The sequence below is a fragment of the Saccopteryx bilineata genome, chromosome 1, assembly GCF_036850765.1.
Source record: "Saccopteryx bilineata isolate mSacBil1 chromosome 1, mSacBil1_pri_phased_curated, whole genome shotgun sequence".
In the NCBI taxonomy this organism is placed as follows: domain Eukaryota; kingdom Metazoa; phylum Chordata; class Mammalia; order Chiroptera; family Emballonuridae; genus Saccopteryx; species Saccopteryx bilineata.
In genome coordinates, this window is record NC_089490.1 from 406,981,745 (window position 1) to 407,006,345 (window position 24,601).

Consider the following 24,601-nt stretch of genomic DNA (forward strand, 5'->3'; position numbering starts at 1 on the left):
CTCTCTCTCTCTCTCTGTGTCCCTCTGTCAGTACCTCTGTCCCTCTCTCTCTCTCTCTCTCTCTGTGGCCCTCTGTCAGTACCTCTGTCCCTCTGTCTCTCTCTCTCTGTGTCCCTCTGTCAGTACCTCTGTCCCTCTGTCTCTCTCTGTCTCTGTGTCCCTCTGTCAGTACCTCTGTCCCTCTCCCTCCCAGGGCCCTCTGTCTGGGGTTTGTGTCAGACGCATCTCTCCACACTGGCTGTGGTTGGTCTCTCTGTAGCTCCGTGCTCAGTGCCGGGGTCTCGCTCGCCCGACCTCGCCCACAGATGCAGGCTCTGTCCTGTGGCACCTGCTCTCGTCCTCATCCTGCCCTGGTTCTCTGTCCCTTCCAATGCCCCCGGTGTGTCCCGGGCTGGTGGCTGTCCATATGGCCGGAACCGTCCCGGCACTGAGACTCCCTCAGTGACCGCCAGCCATGCGGGTGACCATCTGGAAGGCGGGTTGTTACCAGCTGCTCAGCTGCCATCGGGAGAACTGTTTCCTCTTCGGAGCGCGTGCGCCCGTCTGCAGAAACTCGCTCGGCGTTCCTGGAGGGACGGGACACGTCTCTGCACGTCCCACACTGTTGTCCCTCTGCCTTGTTCCTCGGGAGTCGTCGGGAACCTCGCTCTCACGTCAGGGCAGCTGCAGGAGGGACAGGGGTCCAGCCCGCGACTGTGGGCTGACGGGACAGTGTGTGCGCGCCCGTGTGGGTGCAGGACTGACAGCGTGCCACGCCTGTGGTGTGTGCACATCTGAGTATAGGCGTCTGTGCACTGTGTGTGTGCACATGAGAATGAGTGCATGCGTGCGAGTGTATGCATCTGCCTGCCTACTCTTGAGAGTGTGCATGTGTGTGAGCACACGCACGTGTGTGTACAGACAAGTCGGTATGCGGTGTGGGTGTGTCGTTTTGTGTGGGTCTGTGTTGTGTCTGTGCAGACACGTGTGCGGGTGTGGTGGGTCAGCGTGCTTGTGTGTGCATGTGCACACACACGTGTGCATGTGTGTTTTGTGTGTGCATCTTAAACCCAGCCTGTGAGGGGCTTCTCGTTTCCAAGGAGAGTAGAGAGCCTGGTGGGTGACGCCCATGTGGGGGTTCACAGGTGCCCCCCCAGGTGTGTAAGAGAATCCAAAAACCCTAACAAAACGATGAGCATCTCTGGGCTCTCATCCTAGCCCACTGACCCCCAAACAGTCAAAGGTAAAATGTCCTCCTAGAAAGTCAGTTCCCCTGCACCACCACCTGGGGAGACTGATTCCAAGTATCAGCAGAAAAATACTTCCCAACGTACGTGCTCGACTTTGAAGCGTGCAGGAGACCCAAACCTGCATCCAGACAGAAACAGAACGAAGAAGACTTGGTCACTACAGTGACAGGCTGAGGGGTGGGGGCCGGGGAGGGTGGCACAGGGACAAAACCCCTCAGGAAACAGGAGACAGCAGACCAGACGCCAGGGTAGACACAGAGCCACCAGCAACCCCAGAAAGGGGCCCAGGTTCCACAGAGAACCTTCCAGACGTGGCTGGAGAGAGGGAGGGTCTAACAGACACAGTGAGAACTTTTGACATAAAGACAAGGACAGAGATGAAATCAGCCTTGAGACAGACAGAAAATAGCTTTGCTGTTATAACTATGTATAAATACATATAATTAAAATAGAATCCATGGGCCCTGGCCAGTTGGTTCAGCGGTAGAACGTCAGCCTGGCATGTGGATGTCCTGGGTTCGATTCCCCGTCAGGGCACACAGGAGAAGCGCCCATCTGCCTCTCCGCCCCTCCCCCTCTCCTTCCTCTCTGTCTCTCTCTTCCCCTCCCGCAGCCAAGGCTCCACTGAAGCAAGTTGGCCCCGGGCGCTGAGGACGGCTCCAAGAGCTAAGAAGAGCTTGGTTGCTGATCAACAGAGCAACGCCCCAGATGGGCAGAGCATTGCCCCCTGGTGGGCTTGCCGGGTGGATCCCAGTCGGGGTGCATGCGGGAGTCTGTCTCTCTGTCTCCTCTTCTCTCACTGAATAAAAAAAAAAATCCAGATTGGAAGGCTTAAACGAGGAAAAGGGGAAGATTTTTATGTTGACTAGAAGTATCGTCCTCCAAAAAGACACTGAGCTGTGAACCGCCCAGCTAAGCCCTCAGCTGGAAACGGATCCCGCAAGCCCTTTGGGACCTTAACAGGCCTGGTGTCACCCCACCCACACGCCGGGCCGACACTCTACCACTGAGCCAACCGGCCAGGGCCTATGCATTTCTAACTTAATTTCGTTTTGGTCAGAGGGTGTGATGTGTGTGATGTGTATGTTTCAGACTGCTTTCTGGCCCAGAGTACCGTCTGCTCCGGTAACCCTTCGGTGCACACTTGAACGGCGTGCTCTGTGATGCCTGGGGGGAGTTCTCAGTAAATGTCAGTCACCTCAAGGTGCCTCCAGCTGCGCACTTTAAACCCTGACGTCTGCTTGTTCTGTGCATGTCCAGAGAAGGGCACCGGAGTCTCCGACCGTCGCTGTGTTCCTGTCGGCGTTTGCTCCACGGATCCTGAGGTTCTGTATCCTGCTGTTGTAAACTTTTCGGATCCTTCTGTCCCCGTCACCATTTTCAAGTGCCCCCACTTGACCTCTGGCAATATTAAGCCAGTTCCATGGGAGTACCCGGCGTCCTGCTGGTGATGCGACCCTGTACCCTGATGCTGGGAATAGCGACTACTCCTGGCCCCGTGCGCAGTGACCGGCTTGTCTCCAGAATTCTGTCAAGGCCTGGGCAGCCTTATCCCAGGTGGTTCACGGGTCTGCACTGGCCTACGAGTCCAGGGATGTCTTAAGAGATGGATTCTGACATGCAGCTCTGTCCTCGCTGGTGTCCCGCCTGCGACAGCCTCATGGCCTCGTGCTGGCTTGAGGGGGGGGGGGCGCTTTCCGCCTGGGTTACGCCCCCTGCACGCAGCCTGGAAACCCCCAGGCAGTGAGCAGAGGCGCGCTGGGGCCTCCCTCTTTTCCTGCCTCCCAGGGACCCCTGGCTCCGTATCTTGGAAACGGCCGCTTCATGTATTTTGTGTGGATTTAAAAACGTGCACAGACGGGTCCACAGACACCTACCCTGTCTTTCCCTGTTGCGTAGTCTCCCACGGTGCAGACCCGTGGATTTGATCACTCACAGCTCTACAGGTGACTAACTAGGCTGCTGACTTCTGCCACACCGACAGCGGGCGACCAGCGGCCGTGCGTGGGTCCCCTGTGGGCCGGCGAGCGTCCTGGCTGTCCAGGTCTCGCCTGACGCCTGGTGTCCCCCCCTTCCTGAGTTTTCTTATTCTGATGGTGTAAGGTGGTGTCTCATATCTGGACAACACAGACATTGAATTCATTAAATGTTTATTTGGGGCCATTCTATCAGGAATTGCGTTTCTGTTTGGCATGAGGTAGAGGGTCCCGTTTAAGTTTTCCTGTCATGACGGCCACTTGTTTACAACAGTCGTCTTGTTCTCCTTACAGGGGGACCGACTGCAAGCGCCCCTCACATAACCCGTCGAGCTTCTTGGACTTGTCCGTGTGCAACACCCGTTCATCCCTCTGGCTGGTCTCCTGCTCCCTGGGGATTTATGGGGGTGCTGAGATATTGTGGCCCCTGGTCGGTGTCAGACCCTGTCAACGTCACACCCGCCACCTGTCACCTTCACGTCTAAGGCGGCAGCGAAAGCTCGTAAACCGCCACCAAACTGCGTGAACGCCCGCCGTCGGACTGCTGTGTAAACTCAATGAGAGGCTGCGCACGCACAGCGCTTGGTGCAGACGGAGTCCTCAGCAGCGTCCCTCCTCGTCACCGCCACTCAAGGGTCCCGAGGGACAGGCGTGCAGAAAACCTGGCGGGGGCCCTGGGAACACTGGGATGTCCCGTGACTACTGGGGCCCACGTGCCCCGTTAAGAGTTGAAACCTGGCCCTGGCCGGTTGGCTCAGTGGTAGAGCGTCGGCCTGGTGTGCAGAAGTCCCGGGTTCGATTTCCGGCCAGGGCACATAGGAGAAGCGCCCATCTGCTTCTCCACCCCTCCCCCTCTCCTTCCTCTCTGTCTCTCTCTTCCCCTCCCGCAGCCAAGGCTCCATTGGAGCAAAGATGGCCCGGGCACTGAGGATGGCTCCTTGGCCTCTGCCTCAGGCGCTAGAGTGGCTCTGGTCGCAACAGAGCGACGCCCCAGATGGGCAGAGCATCGCCCCCTGGTGGGCGTGCCGGGTGGATCCCGGTCGGGCGCATGTGGGAGTCTGACTGCCTCCCCGTTTCCAGCTTCAGAAAAATACCAAAAAAAAAAAAGAGTTGAAACCTGCACACAGAGGGGTCAAGGAGAGCGGGGTGCCCATGACAACGTGGAGCTGGACTGTTCGCGGTGAGGACCCCGCCAGCCATGGCGTCCCTCCAGCGACATTCCTCGGGGGCCAGCTTTCAGCGTAGGCGCCAGCTCTCTCAGAGGATGTAAGCAGTCCGTCAGAGGGACCGCTGTTGAAGTGGGCGCCCCACCTAGGCTGCGCTTATGGTAGAAATACGTTTCGCTGGACCCCTGGCCTCCAGCATGGTCCCTCCCCTAATCCTCCTGCCAAGGATGTCTTCTCTGCCCGGCTCTACAGTCACATGTCCCCCTCCGTAAAGTCCCCTGGCGGTCGCTCGTTATTGCACCTGGTGATGGTTCCTAAACGTCCAGGCTGGGTCCGAAGCCCCCTTCTCCATCCCGCCTTCGGCTTCATTTCTCACAGCTCCCTCTGCCCTTCCGGGGGTAGCGGGTCAGGGCCTTGCGGGCCAGGGTGTCTTCCTGTGCTGAATTCGCTTCTGTCATCTCTGACTCACAGAGTTGCTCCCTGGTCATCAGACCTGTTATTTCCCAACACGTCATCTCCTGCTCAGACTTGCCCGATGGGTCGGAGGAGAGGCCATGGCTTTCCCTGATGTTATCCTTTCCAAAGACAACACAGACATGAAATTCATGAAATGTTTATTTGGGGCCATTCTATCAGGAATTGCATTTTTGTTCGGTTTAAGGTAGAGGGTCCCGTTTAAGTTTTTCTGTCATGACAGCCACTTGTTTTACCCCCGTTTATTTATTTCTTTTTCAACAGAGACAGAGAGAGTCAGAGAGAGGGACAGAAAGGGACAAACGGACAGGAAGAGAGAGAGAGATGAGAAGCACTGATTCTTCGTTGTGGCTTTAGTTGTTTGTTAATTGCTTTCTCATATGTGCCATGACCAAGGGGCTACAGCAGAGCGAGTGAACCCCTGTTCAAGCCAGCAACCTTGGGCTCAAGCCAGCGACCATGGGGTCATGTCTACGATCCCACGCTCAAGCCAGCAACCCCACACTCAAGCCGGATGAGCCCACACTCAAGCCGGCAACCTCAGGGTTTCAAACCTGGGTCCTCCGTGTCCCAGTCTGACACTCTATCCACTGCGCCACCGCTGGGTCAGGCCACCCATTTCTTGCAGAACATTTCCTTCCCTGGCCGCTCAGCAATGCCGGCACTCTCCTGAGGCAAGTTCCTGTTGTGTCTGTCCCATTGCTGATGCGCCTTTGCCCATGTCAAAGTCATGGTCTCAATCAGGACCGTTTTATCACACTGTTGATGCCTCCGGGGATAGTTCCCCTGCCTCCTCTTCTTCCTTCTTCTGCAGTGTTTTATCTGTTATTCAGCCTTGTTCTTTCTTAGTCACTTTATAATCAACTTGTTGAATTTCTTTAAAAAAAAAGTATTGCCATTTTAATGAGAATATATATTTTTTTTTGTAGGGCAATTTGGGGGAAGAATGGACGGATTTCTGGTACTTCCTATCCATGAATACGGTATGTAGTTCTCAATTTCAGGTTTTATTCTGTGTCTGTTGATGACATTTATAACGCTTTCTTAAACACTTTGGCTCACTTTTTTTTTTAAAGTTTTATTTGTCTCCCTTCTATTGTCTCGTTGCTCTTTTTGATGGTATTTCACCAAACGGTGTCCTCTGGTCATTGCTGATATTTAGATGCATGTTCAGGGCTGTCTCCATTTGCCCTGCCAGCTCCACTCTCTGCCTTTTTCTGTGCCCCAGGGAGCTGATGTCCACAGACTGTATCACCTGGCTGGGCTAAGGGACATATTGTAAGAGGTCAAGGTTGGGAGGAGAGAAGTCAGACTATTTATTTCCCATACCCACCTTCCCCACAGGCCTGAGTTTGGCCATGGCTTCCTCCCTCTGCAGGGGCCACACATCCCTGGTGACTGCTGCCTCTCTTTGTCCTCTTAAGAAGTGGTACCAGCTTCCCGAAGCTAAAAGTCCCCTGGTGCTTTACTATGCCTTGCTGTTCACTAAAATTTGCCCTTCTTTTGCAAAAAGTCCATTTATTAAAATTCCTCCAATTATCTTTCTGAGCATGCCATCTGTTTCTTGCTGGGATCCCAACCGATACAGTAATTGCCACCAGAAGGGTCCCCAGAAAACACTCTCCAAATGCGGTGCAAGGATTGGGTTGCTTATATAGCTGATGAGCGTATGAATCAAATCCTTGCCAGGGCAAAAATCGAGCCCTGGAGCTGTGTCCAGCGAGCCATCCCAGTTCCTCAAATGATCCCCAGCGGGCCTGGGTTGTAGTGCACGCGGAGGGCCCAGAGACTGGAGATCAAGTAGCCGAGGCACGTAGCTGCTTTGGCAAAATGGCGATCACCTAGATTGTGCAGCGGGCTGTCTACCTCTGAAGGCTCTGCAAAGTGCACAACGAGGAAAAGGACAGTTCAAGCCTTGGGTGTGTCTGGGCCCTCCTGTCAGACCATCAGGAGCGCCCCTGTGACTCAACAGGGTGGGATTACTGACTCACTGCAGCTCAGGAGAGCACAGCATCGGGAAGCAGAGGGTGACCAAGTCGGAGGGTATTGGAGAGGACTCATCACATGATTCGGACCTTTGTCGGTGATAATGGGGAAGGTTGGAGGAAGCCGGGCTCTGCTCTGGGTGGGATCCTGTCAGAAGCAGGAGTAACGCTATGATTAGGCTCCTTAATTGTTCTGATCTAGAAAGGAGGGAAGACTAGGGGTAGACTTGAGCTGCAAGTGGTAAGCAGCCCCAGTCATACCAGCCAGAAAGGGTGATGTTTGTCATTTGGCATGGATGATGTCATGTTTTGTCTGTCTTCATGCATGATGACAGAGCAATTGTGGTTTTGTACCAATAAATGCCCTGTAGTCAGAGTGGCCTTGTCCGGTCCTGTCCTGTGAAACTGTTCGCATTCAACAGGAGAACGGCAGGCCCAGTGGAAAGACGGCCTTTTCCCCTTCCTTCCTTCTCTGATGGGGACTTGGAAGGCACCCCTTACCCCAGCAGCTCCAGGGAAGACACAGCTGAGGTGCTCGGCAGAGAATAACGGGAACACGACTGGCAGAGGAAGGAAGCGATGAGCCACATGGGCCTTCTCCACAGAAGTGGAGAAATCACAGCCATATTTTCTGTTTATGTCGGTCATTTCCCCCGACCATGCGCTGTTGGCAGGTAACATTTCAATTCCCGCGGCAGGTGGCGCTAAGGCTTAGATGACATCACTTGTGAAGACAGGGTAGTGGGGGGTGCCGTCTCTCCTACATGGGAACCCCATCTTCCCCGGGCCTGTTCAAGTACTCCAGCTCACACCCATCTCTCCTTTAGCTTGACTCCTACTTTTAACAATGTAAGCTTTCCTCTTCCCTGGTGATTTTGGGCTTTATCAAGGACGCAAGGTAACAAATGACCTGATGTCATCTGTTTGATCCTCCGGCCTCTCCACCTGTTATTACCCCTCCACCAGGAGGCCCACACATCCGCAAGAGACTGTCCCTGGTGGCTGGGATCAGCTCCTCTCCTCCACTTTGCTCGTGAATGACTCCGAGGTAGAGAATTTCCTCCCTGAGACAGTGGTGCTGCCCATGGCCCAGCTTACTGGCCTGTTGTCCCCTGAGCAGTGTGGTCCTTGGTGGAGTCCGGGCTCCCCTGTCCAGAGCCTGGTGGTCACTGGTCCCAGACCCAGGCCACCCGCCCCCAGCCGGCAGATTCTCCTTCCTAGGGGGCTTCCAGGTGAGGCCACACTCAATCCGAGCGGTGCTGTGACCTAACAGGGTTTGCTGTACAAAAGTGCACAAAGTCGACACCGTGGCAGTGACTTTTCTGAAAAAAGAGCAGGTTGATTTCATGCGGAGTGGGCACGTGGGCGACAGGAGGTACCGCTCAGATCCGTCTCCCGGATACAGGGTGCAGGGCAGGCTTAGAGGCCGGGCGAGCAGGTGTGCGGAGGCTCTGGACGGACTTGGGCTTGGCCGTGTACAGTCAGGGGCTTCAGCACCGGGCCTCCTGGACAGTGGGCCCTGCTCTTCTGAAAGAAAGGGTTTCACAGTTCAAGGCCCCCTCGTGTCCAGCCTTTTGGTCCCCTGGGCGGGAAGGGAGGCAGACTTTGGCCCTGGTTTGCAGCTGGGGATCCAAGTTCTCTCCTGTGCGTTGCTTCCAGAGCATGACTGGAGGTTTTGGTGGTTCCTGTCCCCGAAAAGCAACTCAGTGTCTTGTTACAGACGGGACACGGCCATTGTTCTGCGGTTACACTGCCCCGGGGCCCAGGGTCCAGCTGGAGGCCTGGGGCGTGGAAAGACACTGGGGATCCCCATCACCCAAGCAGCTCGGGGTTCAACCCAGGCAGGGGACCGGCTCAAGACAGACTTCAAATCCCTGCTGCCGCTGGGGGAGCCAAGCCGAGGGCGATGACGGGCAGCGACTGCGCAGGCGCCCGCCGGGAGCGAGCGTGCGCGCGCGATTGTGCGTGCGCGTGCGCAGGAAGGGCGGGGCCGCGCGGCGCCTGCGCAGTGCGCGGCGCGGGGGCGGGGCGGCTGTCAGCTGACTGTGGCGGCGGCGGCCTCGCTGGGACGACCGTTGGCGGCGTCGCAGGCTCCGGAGGGAGGGTCGCCAGCGCGTCAGTTCTCGGCGGGCGCGGCGCGGCCGGCGGAGCACCATGGCGACCACCGTCAGCACGCAGCGGGGGCCGGTGAGGCTGCGGGCCGGGCCGGGGCGGCCGCTGCGGGTCCCGGGCTGCCCGGGGGAGCCGGGCCAGGGGCACCGGAAGGCGAGCGGGCCGCGGAGGCAGGGGCGCCCCTCGCGCCGGCGGGCCCCGGAACTCGGTCTGCGCCCGCACGGGAGAGGGCCCCCCGAGCCTGGCGGGCGTCCCGATGGAGAGGGCCCCCCAGGCGGCGCCGCCCTCCTTCCCTTCCCGGGCCGAGCGGGGCTGGCGGGCCCCGGGGAGGCTGCGCCGCGCGTGGGGCCCGGACTACGCGGGGACCGAGTCGCCCGCCCCCGCACCCCCGTGATGGGACAGGAGCCCGTCCACGGCGCGTCCCCCCGGCGGGAGAGGAGCCCCTGGGGAGGTGGCGCGGCCGCGGCGTTCTCGCGGGAGCGCTGCGTGGCCGACCCGCCTTCCCGCGGCCGCCTCCCTCTCCCCCGCGGCGGCGATCCTGCTCCCCGGCTCCCGGCAGAACAGGCGATGCCCGCGGAGCAGGGCGCTCCGTGCTCGGGCTGCCGGGGTCCCCAGCCGCCGGTGCGGCCGCCCTCCCGGGAGCGCGTGCAGCTCTAGCCGCCAACCGCGAGGACCCTACGCGCGCCGGGCTGGCGCGCAAGGCCAGGGCTGCCTGCACCCGCCGTCCGCTGAGTGGCCGTCGAGTGGCCCGTGTCCGCGTGCTTCGCGGAGATCTCCGGGACCTGGCAACGCGCAGCAACGTCAGGCGGGCGCTGCGGGGCTGCGGGAGGTGCCGAGGGCCCCCGGAGTGCGTCCGTGCGTGCAGCTCCCTCGGCCAGTGGCCACTGCGACCGCGCCGTGGGCCTTGCGGGGTGGTCGCGATCGGACCTGCGGGGGTCTTACTCCGAGTCCCGAGTCCTCACCTGTTGGCGAGGCAGGTTCTCTCGGAGGGCCCTGCCCTGGAGGGCTGAGCCGGGTCGCTGGACGAGGTGGCGGATGTGAGAGTGGCAGCGTGGCCAGGGCGCTGCGCCCACGGCCGGGGCTGTGGCCGCACGTGGGTTTTGGCCCTTGCGTGTCATCTGGGGACTACAGTGTCAGCTTCTTAAGAAACATTTTTGCCTGGCACACGCTCTCTGCGGTTTCCACATCTCCCGCCCGCCCAGTCCCCGTGGGGAACTCTGCCAGTTAGCAGAGAGGGGAGGACCTCCCGTGGGCCAGGGTGCGTTGACTTGCGCACTGGGTGCCGGCGTGTCTGGCCAGTCCGCCTCAGCCACTGCTGGGAAAGGCCGAGTCGGGCAGGTGTTCCCTGTGCTGGTCCTCGCTGGGCAGCAGTCCTGAGGGTGAGCCCTGTGCCCTGGGGGCCCTCCCTGCCCCCACAGGAGGAGCTGCACTCACTTGGGGCTGACTTGGGGTTTGACCGTTGCCTCCTGGTCCCTAATAAAGGAGTGACCGGCAGGGTCCCTGGGAGTGGGAAGGAGGAAGGGGAGTCTGGCTGGTCCGGGCGGCTCCGGGTTGATGTGTGCGTGTGCGAGGACGTGTAAGACCACCTCAGTGGGCTCCTCTCCTCGCGTCCTGCTGTCTCTGCGGCAGAGCTTATGGACTCTGCTTAGCTTCAGGAGACGGGCTGTTTATATCTTCAGGATTGTTTTTTTCCCTGAATAACCAGAGAGTTTGCCCCAAGTTTAACAATGCTAGTGTTTTGTAATAGCTACGCTTTTTCTATCCAGTGTTTATAAAAAAATATCCCAGGGGCACCTACTAAGACCGAAACTGTGTGGAGGCCCCTGCCTTACCCCAGGACTCGGGGTGCAGGCCACGCTGCTCGTGGTGCCCTCGGCCTGGATGGCTCTCGGGCTCAGCTGGAGGCAGGGACACCTCCTTTGGCAGGCCTCCCGTGAAGTCCAGGCTAGTGGAGGTCCGGGCTCAGCTGTACTGTTCTGTATACGCACGTGTTTTTATAAACACTTTGTACTTTTATTTGTCCTACTTTGTCTTGTTTTTCTCTCCTTGCCTTGTTTTGAATTGAGTCAATACAGTGTTTTTAAATCCGGTCTTTTGCTCTCTCCTGGTTTGCAAAATACATGCAGTATTGTATTTCTGTTCTCTTCATGGTCATCCTAGAAATTTTAACACAGAGAAGTATCAGGATGTGGGGTTAGTTCACCATGCTTCCCTCCTGATCAGCACGCTGCCTCAGGCGACCCGGCCAGCTGCAGGCTGGTCTGTGGTGTGTGACCTAGCCGAGGCTGTCCATTGCGCACATGAGCTGTTGCCTGTTCCGGGTCCTCCCTGCCTCGCACGCCCTCCACTCGGGACCGCTTGCTCTTGCTTCCAGCCAGCCCTTCAGAGTTCCTCCAGGGGCAGGACACGGCTTTGTTTGTAAGCTGTCCCTACGAGCTCCTGTGGCAGCTTGCTGTGTTGGGCACTATGGGTCGATAGTTATCTTCTCATGGTGCGTGGAGCTCTCTGGGCCGCTGTGCGGTGTTGAAGTCGGGTCCATGTCCGGTCTGTGCCACGTCTGAACACCCGTCGCGTCGCCACGGCGCTCTGCTCTGTTGTATGTGAAACCGCCTGGGAGTTCTCATGTGCACTGCTGCTGACAGCTCTCAGCTTAGTGTCTCTGTGCCACAGCGTCCAGTGTGTCAACGCTTCTCTCACTGGACGGACTGACTGTGCATGCCAAGTGCTCGCACCGGGCCCAGCCTGTGGAGAGAACCTGCCGGTCCCTCTGGGCTGCTGGGTCCCTGGGAGTTACTTTTCAGTTCTCAGAACACTTGGCTGTTCCCCATGGCCGTCCTGCCTTGAGTTCTGTGCAACCATTCACCATCCTCTGTGCCTCCTGCCGTTTCCTTTGGCCTCCACACCAGCTGGACGATGGGAGCTGGGGGGCAGTTGGTTGTGCAGGACTGTGGGTGATATCAGCTGGGTGCCACTGGGCCTCGGGAGGCCTGGAAGCTGCCCGTGCTTTGAGGGGCTGAGGGAAGTGACTGCTCGTGGCACGCCAGTGCTCTGGGCAGGGGGACAGCAGCAGCTTGTTTTAGGTGTTCCAGAACTCCCCTGGTGAGTTGTAGGCCCCCCTGAGACCGGCTGCCACCTGTGGGCACAGGGACAATGGCTTCCCTGCTGAGTCACTGCCTTCTGCAGCTCCTGCTGCTCCTCCTTTCTGTCTGTCCTCGCTCCTCCAGGGATCTCGGGGTTTCAGCCCCCTCATTCCCACACAGGGCTCCCCACTGGCCTCGTGCTTGAGGTCCATATCCATGTGTTCTGCCATTCTATGCCTTCTCCCTAGACTGTTCCAAATATCTTAGAACAGCCCCTTCATTGTGTGTGTAGGTGTGTGTCTGTCTGTCTGTGGTCCCCATCCCCCAATTTGGTGGCAACTCCATGTTTTATGTTGTTCAGACCAAAACCTTTGGATGACCTTGCCTCCTATCAGCCCCTTAGGGAGTCCTGCAGGCCCTGCCTCCAGAGCAGGTGTAGACTCTGACACTTTCCCAGCCTCTGCACGCCCACACACTGTGCACACACACTGCACACACGCACTGCATATCCATACACTGCACACACACACTGCATACCCAGTCTCCACACACACACACACTGCACATCCAGTCTCTGCACGCCCACACACTGTGCGCACACACTGCACACATGCACTGCACATCCATACACTGCACACACACTGCATACCCAGTCTCTGCACACACACGCTGCACATCCAGTCTCTGCACGCCCACACACTGTGCGCACACACTGCACACATGCACTGCACATCCATACACTGCACACACACTGCATACCCAGTCTCCACACACACACACTGCACATCCAGTCTCTGCACGCCCACACACTGTGCACACACTGCACACACGCACTGCACATCCATACACTGCACACACACTGCATACCCAGTCTCCACACACACACACTGCACATCCAGTCTCTGCACACTCATACACTGTGCACATACGCACTGCACACCCACACACTGCATGCCCACATACTACATACCCAGCCTCTGCATGCCCACGCACTGCACACACACTGCACACCCAGCCTCTGCACACCCACATACTGCATGCCTACACACTGCACTCCCATACACTATGCACACACACTGCACACCCATACACTACACGCCCTCACACTGCACGCACACACACTGCACACCCAGCCTCTGCACACCCACATACTGCATGCCTACACACTGCACTCCCATACACTATGCACACACACTGCACACCCATACACTACATGCCCTCACACTGCACGCACACACACTGCACACTCACATACTGCACACCCACACACTGCACACCCACATACTACATGCCCTCACACTGCACGCACACACACTGCACACTCACATACTGCACACCCACACACTGCACACCCATACACTACACGCCCTTACACTGCACGCACACACACTGCACACCCAGCCTCTGCACACTCACATACTGCACACCCACACACTGCACACCCACATACTACATGCCCTCACACTGCACGCACACACACTGCACACCCACATACTACATGCCCTCACACTGCACGCACACACACTGCACACCCAGCCTCTGCACACCCACATACTGCATGCCTACACACTGCACTCCCATACACTATGCACACACACTGCACACCCATACACTACATGCCCTCACACTGCACGCACACACACTGCACACTCACATACTGCACACCCACACACTGCACACCCACATACTACATGCCCTCACACTGCACGCACACACACTGCACACTCACATACTGCACACCCACACACTGCACACCCATACACTACACGCCCTTACACTGCATGCCCACATACTACATACCCAGCCTCTGCATGCCCATGCACTGCACACACACTGCACACCCAGCCTCTGCACACCCAGATACTGCATGCCTACACACTGCACTCCCATACACTATGCACACACACTGCACACCCATACACTACACGCCCTTACACTGCACGCACAAACACTGCACACCCAGCCTCTGCACACTCACATACTGCACACCCACACACTGCACACCCACATACTACATGCCCTCACACTGCACGCACACACACTGCACACTCACGTGGCTGGGCCACCTGCGTCCACACCCTGCGCTAGCTACCAGCACACCCAGCTCACCTGCGTTCACACCTGCGCTAGCTACCAGCACACCCAGCTCACCTGCGTTCACACCTGCGCTAGCTACCAGCACACCCAGCGCTCACCTGCGTCCACCCCTGCGCTAGCTACCAGCACACCCAGCTCACCTGCCCCAGCTTCTCACCGGGCGGTCAGTGTCTGCAGCCTGTGAGGCCCACCGCTCCTGGCTGACGGTCCTCCACCTCTGGCCATCTGCTGTCCCTTCACTCTCTGTCTCAGCCACCTCCCTGCTGTCCCTCAACCTGCCGTCCAGGCTCCCGGTCAGGCCCTCTGTGCAGGACTGTCCTCCGCCAGTTTGCCTTCCTCTGCGTCCTGCGTGACTGATGCCTTCATGGTCCCTCTGTCTCTGTTCAGACAGCACTGTCTGCACCGGGCCTGCCTCTGCGGTCCCCGTAGATGTCAGCTGCCCGCCACCTCACCGTGCTGGGCTCCGCCTAGAGCAGTGGTCCCCAACCCCGGACCGTGGACCGGTACCAGTCCATGGGCCATTTGGTACTGGTCCACAGAGAAAGAATAAATAACTTACACTATTTTCGTTTTATTTATATTTAAGTCTGAACGATGTTTTATTTTTTAAAAATGACCAGATTCCCTGTTACATCCGTCTAAGACTCGCTCTTGACGCTTGTCTGGGTCACGTGATACATTTATCCGTCCCACCCTAAAGGCCGGTCCATGAAAATATTTTCTGACATTAAACTGGTCCATGGCCTAAAAAAGGTTGGGGACCACTGGCCTAGAGCCCTGCAGCCCTCGACACACTGCTGGGTGTCCCTTCTCATCAGCACCCGGGCTCCAGGAAAGCCGTGCTCGTCCTGCTGTCAGTTCTCACGGCCTCACACACACCATCAAAAGGCCTTGGTAGCCTGTGCCCGTGTGCCCACTGCTTGGGCTCTGCCTCCAGCACTGCCAGCCCGAGCACACCTCTCAGCCCTCCTGGTCAGCTGGCGTTTTTCTTTTTTTTTTTTTTTTTTTTTTTTTTTTTTTTTTTTTTTTTTTCATTTTTCTGAAGCTGGAAACAGGGAGAGACAGTCAGACAGACTCCCACATGCGCCCGACCGGGATTCACCCGGCACGCCCACCGGGGGCGGTGCTCTGCCCCCCAGGGGGCGATGCTCTGCCCATCCTGGGCGTCGCCATATTGCGACCAGAGCCACTCTAGCACCTGAGGCAGAGGCCACAGAGCCATGCCCAGCGCCCGGGCCATCTTTGCTCCAATGGAGCCTCGGCTGCGGGAGGGGAAGAGAGAGACAGAGAGGAAAGCGCGGCGGAGGGGTGGAGAAGCAAATGGGCGCTTCTCCTATGTGCCCTGGCCGGGAATCGAACCCGGGTCCTCCGCACGCTAGGCCGACGCTCAGCTGGCGTTTTTCATTCGAATGAGGATGGGGTGTTCCTTCTCAGGCTCACCACGCCCAGCAGCAGGCGGGAGGCTGGCACGGTGGGCTCCTGATCCAGACCCTGCAGGGTCCCCGCGTGCTCATCTGTGGCTGCTGTCCCTCGCGCGCAGGTCTCTCCCCCCTCCAGCCCCGTGTGGTCACGCGAGCCCTGCAGCCTGTCAGCTCCCTCTCAGACTGCGCTGTGGGTCCGGGCAGGTGGCACAGCCAGACGTGTGGCCTTGAAGCCCCTGTCCTGTCTTGAGTAAGTAGAAAAGTGGGAGGGGGAGTGGGCGACAGGAACAGTGGGAGAACCTGCCTTTGCGGTGACACTGGACAGGACGGGTGGGAGGGAGCTCGGTGGCGTCCCTGGTGAGCCCTCAGTGGCTGGGAGGGGAGGCGCAGTGCCCACACAGGCGGGGCTAGGGGGCGGGGCTGGAGGGCGGGGCTGGGGGGCATGCTGGCGGCACCCAGACTCTCCCCATTGCTTCTGGCTTTTCCCTCTTTTCCCACTTCAAGGAGCAAGAGTGTCAACAGAGGTGGCAGAGACACTAGAGACCTGGGGGGAGGACCGTGTGTCAGGGTGAGAGGGTGACTTGACCAGGGAATCGTGGTGGCACTGTTGTCACATGGGCCGTGTGCAGTTTGTGGCTCTGGGTATCGGCGAAGAATTGGTGTTTTCCTGCCAACTTGATATGGAGAGGTGCTGAGCTTACATGAAAACGCTAGTGACCGGTGCAGTGACCATGGACAAACACATCCGCACCTTGACTGGGTTCTTGTCACATGTCTCCCGGGCCTCAGTGGGTCTGTGCTCTGGCCTCTCTGTCCTGGGGTGCACTGGGGTTGGCTGAGCAGGCCCATCGGTAGCCTCCCTGTCCTCACCATGCACTTGGGGCCCAGCACCTCTGCCTACTCACCACAGGCCACTGTGTGGTGAGGGTGCAGCCAGCCAGAGCCACCTGGGTGCCCCCAAGTGCCATGTGCTCCATCCTCGTCCACCTACCATCTCTGGTCTCAGCACACACATCCATTCCCCGGCCCTCATGTGGTCATTGGGTGGACAGGCCATGTCTCCTGAGCCTTGGCCCTGGGTGATCTAGTGGCCAGTGCCCTCTCCAGGGCCTTCCAGCAGGGCTGGCTCCTCAGATGCCTGGGGCGGCCACCCAGGGTTCAGCTTCCTCCAGGGTGGGCTCCTCCTCCCCAGGGGCTCCTGACTTCATCTCGAGGCTGGCAGGCTACAGAATGCCCTTAGGGGAGCTTTTGTTTGGTTGTGCTGTGTCCCTCAGCCTGGCCCATCTCCCCTGCCGTGGTCCTAGCTGTGAAGGTCATGATGACCTGGAGTTGTTGATCAATTTTAGATGTGGTGCCTCCTTGGACCAGGTTGGGGGTCTCCAGAACCCTTAGCACATGCTCTCTCGGCACAGGGATGGTGGAGGAGGCAGAGCAAGCGTGGGTGTCACCGAGGTTAGTGGCCCCCTGAGCTCAGGTGCCCTGGAACTTTTGTTCCCTAGAGTGTCCTTGCTCCCACGAGTTTTCTTGAGCAGCAGGTGGACATCAAGTTCACGGCAGGTGCAGACACAGGAGCTCAGGTGCAGAGAGGAGGTGGACGCCAGGGGCCAGCCGCCCCCCAACATGCTGTGTGGCTGACCCTTGCACCCGTGTGTGCAACTTGCACTCAGAGAATCGAGTAAAAACTATTTACATTTTATTTTTTAATTCCACAAGAGCTATTTATCCTATCATTAGTTTAAGTGCTGTAAAGGACACTTAGCAGTTAGTTGAAAAGTATTTTTCATGTCAAACAAAAATGAAAAGTTCACAAAAAATATTTAAGAAATGTTTTCAGATGTTTTACTTTTGCTGGAAAGTAATGAGTTTTAAATTTTTTATTACACTGCTATTATAATTATATGAATTGCTAATTTGTGTGTAATTTGCTATAAGTAGGTAAATTACATTAAAAGTTGCTCGGTAAATAAAGTTACTAAGTGTTGGAAGCTTTTCAGTTTTCAACCTAACTTGTAACTTAAATTTTCAGTTAGTTATTGCGAATGCTGCCCTGAGTGGGAGAAGCGTCCTCCACGCTCTTTCCGTGGAGGGAGATGCAGGGGACAGCGGCACACCTCATGGAGGGAGTGCAGGGAGATGCAGGGGCGTGGGCACACCTCATGGAGGGAGTGCAGGGAGATGCAGGGGCGTGGGCACACCTCATGGAGGGAGTGCAGGGAGATGCAGGGGCGTGGGCACACCTCATGGAGGGAGTGCAGGGAGATGCAGGGGCGTGGGCACACCTCATGGAGGGAGTGCAGGGAGATGCACGGGGCGTGGGCACACCTCATGGAGGGAGTGCAGGGAGATGCAGGGTTGTGGGCACACCTCATGGAGGGAGTGCAGGGAGATGCAGGGGCATGGGCACACCTCATGGAGGGAGTGCAGGGAGATGCAGGGGCGTGGGCACACCTCATGGAGGGAGTGCAGGGAGATGCAGGGGCGTGGGCACACCTCATGGAGGGAGTGCAGGGAGATGCAGGGGCGTGGGCACACCTCATGGAGGGAGTGCAGGGAGATGCAGGGGCGTGGGCACACCTCATGGAGGGAGTGCAGGGAGATGCACGGGGCGTGGGCACACCTCATGGAGGGAGTGCAGGGAGATGCAGGGGCGTGGGCACACCTCATGGAGGGAGTGCAGGGAGATGCACGGGGCGTGGGCACACCTCATGGAGGGAGTGCAGGGAGATGCAGGGGCGTGGGCACACCTCATGGAGGGAGTGCAGGGAGATGCAGGGGCGTGGGCACACCTCATGGAGGGAGTGCAGGGAGATGCAGGGGCGGCGGCACACCTCAGTGCTAGCACCCCACGGTGGGAGGGCATCGAGGAAAAGTGGTTCCAGAGGCTCCCGGAGAGACGGAAGGCAAGGCAGGCCAGGAGATCCACAGACACAGAGCGGGGCAGCCTTGGGGGCCGGGCTGGGCAGAGGCTGTGCAGGTGAGCCTCTGGGCACCACGGGTCCCCGAGGGCAGCCTTGTGTGGCAGGAGTGGCCTCGTTGGCTGTGCATTCTTGTGACCAATTCCAAGTGCTGCTGGTTTAACTAAGGTAGCGAGTGTGCGCTACATAACGGAACAGCTGTGCTCCGCTTCTGTGCCAAAATTCACATTTGGACTTGAAAAGAGTTTTTGTTTTAAACAGAACCAGAATTTGCAAATTTTTTTTTTCCTAGAAAAAGTGCACCTTGGTGGAGGGGAGCTCTAGCCTCCTGTGACCGGGAGCCATCGTCAGAAGTAAGCCTGTTGTGCTCCTCTCCAAGGGCACCTCGACTTCAGGAAATACAAAATTGCAATTTTGAAAGATTAATATTGCTTGTTAGATGCAGAGTTCAACACACTGGTTATAAGGATGCCCAGTGACCTTAGTGAGAACCCTGTCAGCATAGGAAGGACCAGTCAGAAATGAAGGCTACACTAACTGAAATGAAGAATTTTTAAGAAATCTACAGTAGCGTAAATGAAGCCGAGAATCACATCAGCAATTTGCAATATAAGGAAGCAGAAACCACCCAATCAGAACAGCAACAAGACAAAAGAATCCAATAAAATGAAGACGGTGTAAGGAGCCTCTGGGACAACTTCAGTACACCAGCGTTTGCATTGTGGGGATGCCAGAAGGAGAGAGAGAGCGAGAAACTGAAAGCGTATTTGTAAAGAACGACGGAAAACTTTCCTGACCTGGCGAAGGACCCAGACGTGTAAGTCCAAGAAGTGCAGAGGGTCCCGAACAAGGTGAACCCACCAGGCCCACGCCAAGACACCATAATTAAAACGCAGAAGGTTAAAGACAAAGAGAGACTCTGAAAAGCAGCCAGAGAAAAGCAATTAGTTCCCTACAAGGGAGCTCCCATAAGACTGTCAGCTGACTTCTCAACAGAAACATTTCAGCCCAGGAGGGAGTGGCAGGAAGTAGTCAAGGTGATGAAAAGCAAAGACCTACAACCAAGATGACTACCCAGCAAAGCTGTCACTGAGAGTCACAGGCAGGTAAAGAGCTTCCCACACTAGAAAAAGCTGGAGGAGTTCATCCCCACCAAACCAGCATTAAGTGAAACGGCAGAGGGTCTTCTTTAAGAAGAAGAAGGGGAAAAAAGTTTAAAAATATGAACAGTAAAATGGCGATACATATGTATCTGTTGACAATTGAATCTAAAAAACAAACAGAACAGAGACAGACTCCCGGGTACAGAGACCATTGTGAGGGTTGCCAGAGGGGAGAGGGCGGGGCTGGGTGACAGAGGGGAAGTGGTAGGAAGTCCGCATTGGCAGGTACAGAGCAGTCCTGGGGGTGCAGAGCACACCACAGCACAGTTAATACTCTAATAACTGTGGTGCTGGGTGAGGGTGAGATTTATTGGGATGGTCGCTTAGTAAGCTATGTAATGTCTAATCATTGGAGTGTACATCCAAAACTAATATCATAATGTATTTTTTAAAAAATAGAAATAGGCTAATATTTATAAAAGTAGCTTTTAGGGTTTTGGGGTTTTTTTTTTTTTTGTATTTTTCTGAAGCTGGAAACGGGGAGAGACAGACAGACTCCCGCATGTGCCCGACTGGGATCCACCCGGCACGCCCACCAGGGGGCGATGTTCTGCCCCTCCGGGGTGTCGCTCTGTTGTGACCAGAGCCACTCTAGCGCCTGGGGCAGAGGCCAAGGAGCCATCCCCAGCACCCGGGCCATCTTTGCTCCAATGGAGCCTTGGCTGCGGGAGGGGAAGAGAGAGAGAGGAAGGAGAGGGGGAGGGGTGGAGAAGCAGATGGGCGCTTCTCCTGTGTGCCCTGGCCGGGAATCGAACCCGGGACTTCTGCACACCATGCCGACGCTCTACCACTGAGCCAACTGGCCAGGGCCTAGGTTTTTTTTTTATAACTTTTTTTAGATTTTATTTATTCATTTTTAGAGAGAGAGAAGGGGGAGGAGCAGGAAGCATCAGCTCCCCTATGTGCCTTGACCAGGCAAGCCCGGGGTTTTGAACCGGCAACCTTAGTGTTCCAGGTTGACGCTTTATCCCCTGTGCCACCACAGGTCAGGCAGCTTTTAGTTTTAAGAGAAGCTCAAATTCAGAGTTTATGGAATGAGAGTTCTGTGCTTCTTTGCGTGAAAGAAACTCGTGTGCATATATGCCTGACACGCTGAAAACACCCAGCAGGACAGAAAGTGTAAATAAAGGAAAGTGAAACCGTTACCCCTCCCCCGCCGAATTCCAAACTTGAGCGTTAATTAAAGTGTTCTTAGACATAAACTTCCTTTGTGGTCTCTGCTCAGGTCATGCTCCCCACTCCAGGTGCCCAGGCAGTGGGCGCAGGGACAGCTCCCTGGTCATGTCTGCCTGGGCCGAGGAGACTGGTGCCCATGGTGATGTCCCCTTTTCCTGGCGCTGTGGCAGTGCAGCTGTTGGGCAGCAGGTGGCCTCTATGAAAGTTTCATAGGAGAGGGTCCCAGAAGTGGACTTGGTGGGTCTTAACACAGGGGTTAAAAGAGTTTGTTGGTACTGAACTGAATATATTCATGTTGTAAGTGCATGCCAAGTTATACTTAAAATGTGATGTATGTATGGTTTTCAAGATTAATCATCCTCTCTTCCCAAATCTTTGAGCCAGTAAAGCATATATTTTGATGTGACTGTTCTAATCATAATTTGGCAAAAGTGAGTTTTCAGATTAGCACTGAAATTACATTAACTATATACATTAGTAACACATGTTTATTGATGACTTTTCTAGTGTGGTCACTCAGTCGACAGGATTCACGTTGGGACCCGGACGTGTCTGTGTTGTGTGACACGCCTACTGGTTTTCTGAACAGGAGTGGCTTTCCGAGGAGTCGGATCCGCTCACGTGGCCCCTTTCCACCTGAACCGAGAGCCCCGTGCTGCAGACCCCCGTCCCCCAGCCCCAGTGGGGCCCGCACCGCTGGTTAGCCCCTCCCAGCCCAGAAGCACAGCTCCCTTTCCTTTCCTTTTTAAGTTTAAAATTCTCTCTAATCAACTTTAGATTTTGGAGTAAGTTTAGATTTGTGGAACAGTTGTACAAAGAGCCGCCACGCCCTCTCAGCTGTTGTTAACATCACACCGTGGTGTGCCCGTCACACGAAGACCCTGACCTGGGTACCTGACCGTGACTGCAGGCCTTCCCCAGGTGTCCCTGTTTGTGCGTCACTGTCCCTTACTGCCTCGCGGTCCTACGCCAGGCCTGAAACCATTTCTCAGACTTCCCTTGTGTTTCTGGACCTGGGCAGTCTGAGGACCCTGGTCCAGGATTTTGTTGACCATCTCTCAGTTGGGAAGAAGGCCACGAGGTGTGGTGTCCTCCCCTGACCGTGCTGACCGTCACTGCTGTGCTGGCCTTGCTGTCCTGCTGTGGTGGTGTGGGCGGGGGTCTCCCCTCTCCCCCTCCCGTGTTCTGTCTGCGCTGCTCATTGATGTTAACTCCCACTTCAGGCTTATGATTCTGCAGTTACACCCGTAATGAAAAGTAACACTAGACCAGTTGAGTCTTGGATATAACTTATTTTCCCCATTAAAAAGGGGCTGTAGTCTCTTTAATGAAAATCCAGGGCAGGACAGTGAGAGGGACCACAGCACAGGGGGTCCTGGTGACGTGAGGGGCAGGAGGTAGGAATAGCGAAGGGGAGAGAGAGGCCTCTCCTGACCCCACGTCTGTGCACACTGCACCCCTCACCCTGTCCCCAGATGCTGCCCTGCTCCCTGTGGGGTCCTCAGCGGCAGTGTGCCTGGGCCTGTGCATGTGACCCCTCCCCTCGGGCAGCCTGAGTCTGCACGGTCACGCTCGTGGCAAGCAGATTGGGATGGCGATGTCACCTGCAGGGGAGCCTGTGTGTGGCCTGCGTGTGGTTGGCAAGGGGCACCCGTCCCAGTCACTGGGGTGCGGTCCAGGTGTGAGGTGTGAGCGCCTGGGGAGCAGGCACTCCACCACCTGCTTCCTGCCCTTGGGCCTGGTGACCTGCACTGTCTGTCCCCCCCCAGGACATGTGGGGTCACCAAGAAGGGGCCTCATCATCTCGGGACAAAGCCTGGGACCCGCCAGCACCTGCACGTACGTGGGCAGGGCAGCTGCCAGGCTCCCGAGAGAGCAGCCCTCTGGCAGCCCCGGGCCAGGCCCTGCTGCCCGGTCAGCGTGTGAGTGCTGGTGCTGGCCGCACTGGCTGGGCTCCGGGCAGAGACGGCGGGTGGCACTTCTGCTGGCACACCTCGGGCAGCGTGTCCGTCTGAGAGGGTCTTCGGGGGCCCCAGTAGCATGCTGCTTCTGCTCTGTGGGGAACACGGCCAGAGCCCCTGCAAGGGCTGCTCTCAGCACCTGGCCCTGTGCTCCTGGAGCCAGTGAGCCCCTGAGCAGTGCGGCCCTGGGAGGTGGGGGCCCAGCAGGCATCTGGCCGTCTGCACCCTGGTGGCAGCAGACAGTCACCTGGGATTTTCCACGGGGCATCTCCTGCACACAGCCCTTCAAGGCCCTCACCAGGGGTCGCTGTGCTGTGCCCTCGGGGAGGCTGAGGAGAGCCAGACACCATAGTGGGGTCCAGGCCTGCAGCGGGGCTCCCCGCTGTCCACTGCAGCCAGGCCCCGGCCCGCCCTCCCTGGGCAGTTACTGCTGAGCTGCTTCTCTGGCCGCCCCTCCAGGCATTTCTCACTCTGTGGTCCTCCGGGCCCTGCACACCCTGCCTGCGAAAGAAAGAGCAGTGTCCCGGCTGTCGGAGCCCCGGCCCTCTGCCTCGCCTGCCTCGCCTTGCTGGGCAGCCTTGCTCTCTGGCTCGGGGACACAGCTGTCCTGCGCCTGCTCCTCTCCACCCTGCTGCCTGCCCCAGGGTGGCCACCACACGTCTCCCCTGGCTCTTGCTTTCGTCTCCTCCACCGTCTGGTAGATGTGTTCCCTGGGAGCCCTGTGGGTCTCCCTGGGGTTCACTCCCCCGGCTTGTCCCTGGATGTGTCAGCCAGCCTGGGAGCCAGGCCCTGCCTTCTCCCCAGCCAGGCATCTGGTGGACAGAGGCGGCAGGGAGGGCAGAGGGCGAGGCCTCTGCGGCTTCTCGTCACTGTCCCTCTGCTCTCTCTGGTCTCACGGCGTTCTCTGGTCTGAGCTGCTGGGTGAGGGTGTGGAGTGCGTCGGTGCAGAGCAGCCCCAGACCCGGCCCAGGGCCTGTCCTGGCATCCGTGGGAACCTGTGCTGTGCGGTGGGCAGGCCTCACTTGTGGTCAGAGTGGCCCAGTGTGGAGGGGTCACGGACACGTGGACAGAGAGCGTGTGCCGCCCAGAGCAACCTGAGACAGCTCCCGGCAGGCCGTCGGAGTGGGCACTTCTGAGACAGCTCCCGGCAGGCCGTCGGAGTGGGCACTTCTGAGACAGCACCCGGCAGGCCGTCTGAGTGGGCACTTCTGAGACAGCACCCGGCAGGCCGTCTGTGTGGGCACTTCTGAGACAGCTCCCGGCAGGCCGTCTGAGTGGGCACTTCTGAGACAGCACCCGGCAGACCGTCTGAGTGGGCACTTCTGAGACAGCTCCCGGCAGGCCGTCTGAGTGGGCACTTCTGAGACAGCACCCGGCAGGCCGTCTGAGTGGGCACTTCTGAGACAGCACCCGGCAGGCCGTCTGTGTGGGCACTTCTGAGACAGCTCCCGGCAGGCCGTCTGAGTGGGCACTTCTGAGACAGCACCCGGCAGACCGTCTGAGTGGGCACTTCTGAGACAGCTCCCGGCAGGCCGTCTGTGTGGGCACTTCTGAGACAGCACCCGGCAGACCGTCTGAGTGGGCACTTCTGAGGCAGCTCCCGGCAGGCCGTCTGAGTGGGCACTTCTGAGACAGCACCCGGCAGGCCGTCTGAGTGGGCACTTCTGGGGCAGCTCCCGGCAGGCCGTCTGAGTGGGCACTTCTGGGGCAGCTCCCGGCAGGCCGTCTGAGTGGGCACTTCTGGGGCAGCTCCCGGCAGGCCGTCTGAGTGGGCACTTCTGGGGCAGCTCCCGGCAGGCCGTCTGAGTGGGCACTTCTGGGGCAGCTCCCGGCAGGCCGTCGGAGT

The 24,601-nt window shown here is 57.7% G+C and overlaps 1 protein-coding gene across 1 annotated transcript in view; it reads left to right on the top strand.

The window, feature by feature from the left end:
* Positions 1–8,849: 8,849 nt before the first annotated feature.
* Positions 8,850–24,601, top strand: part of TOLLIP (toll interacting protein) — a 30,972-nt gene continuing 15,220 nt past the window's right edge. Inside the window, exon 1 of the mRNA XM_066252400.1 lies at positions 8,850–9,017. Coding sequence (XP_066108497.1) covers positions 8,985–9,017 — 33 coding nt within the window. The 5' untranslated portion in view covers positions 8,850–8,984. The remainder of the gene's footprint in view (positions 9,018–24,601) is intronic.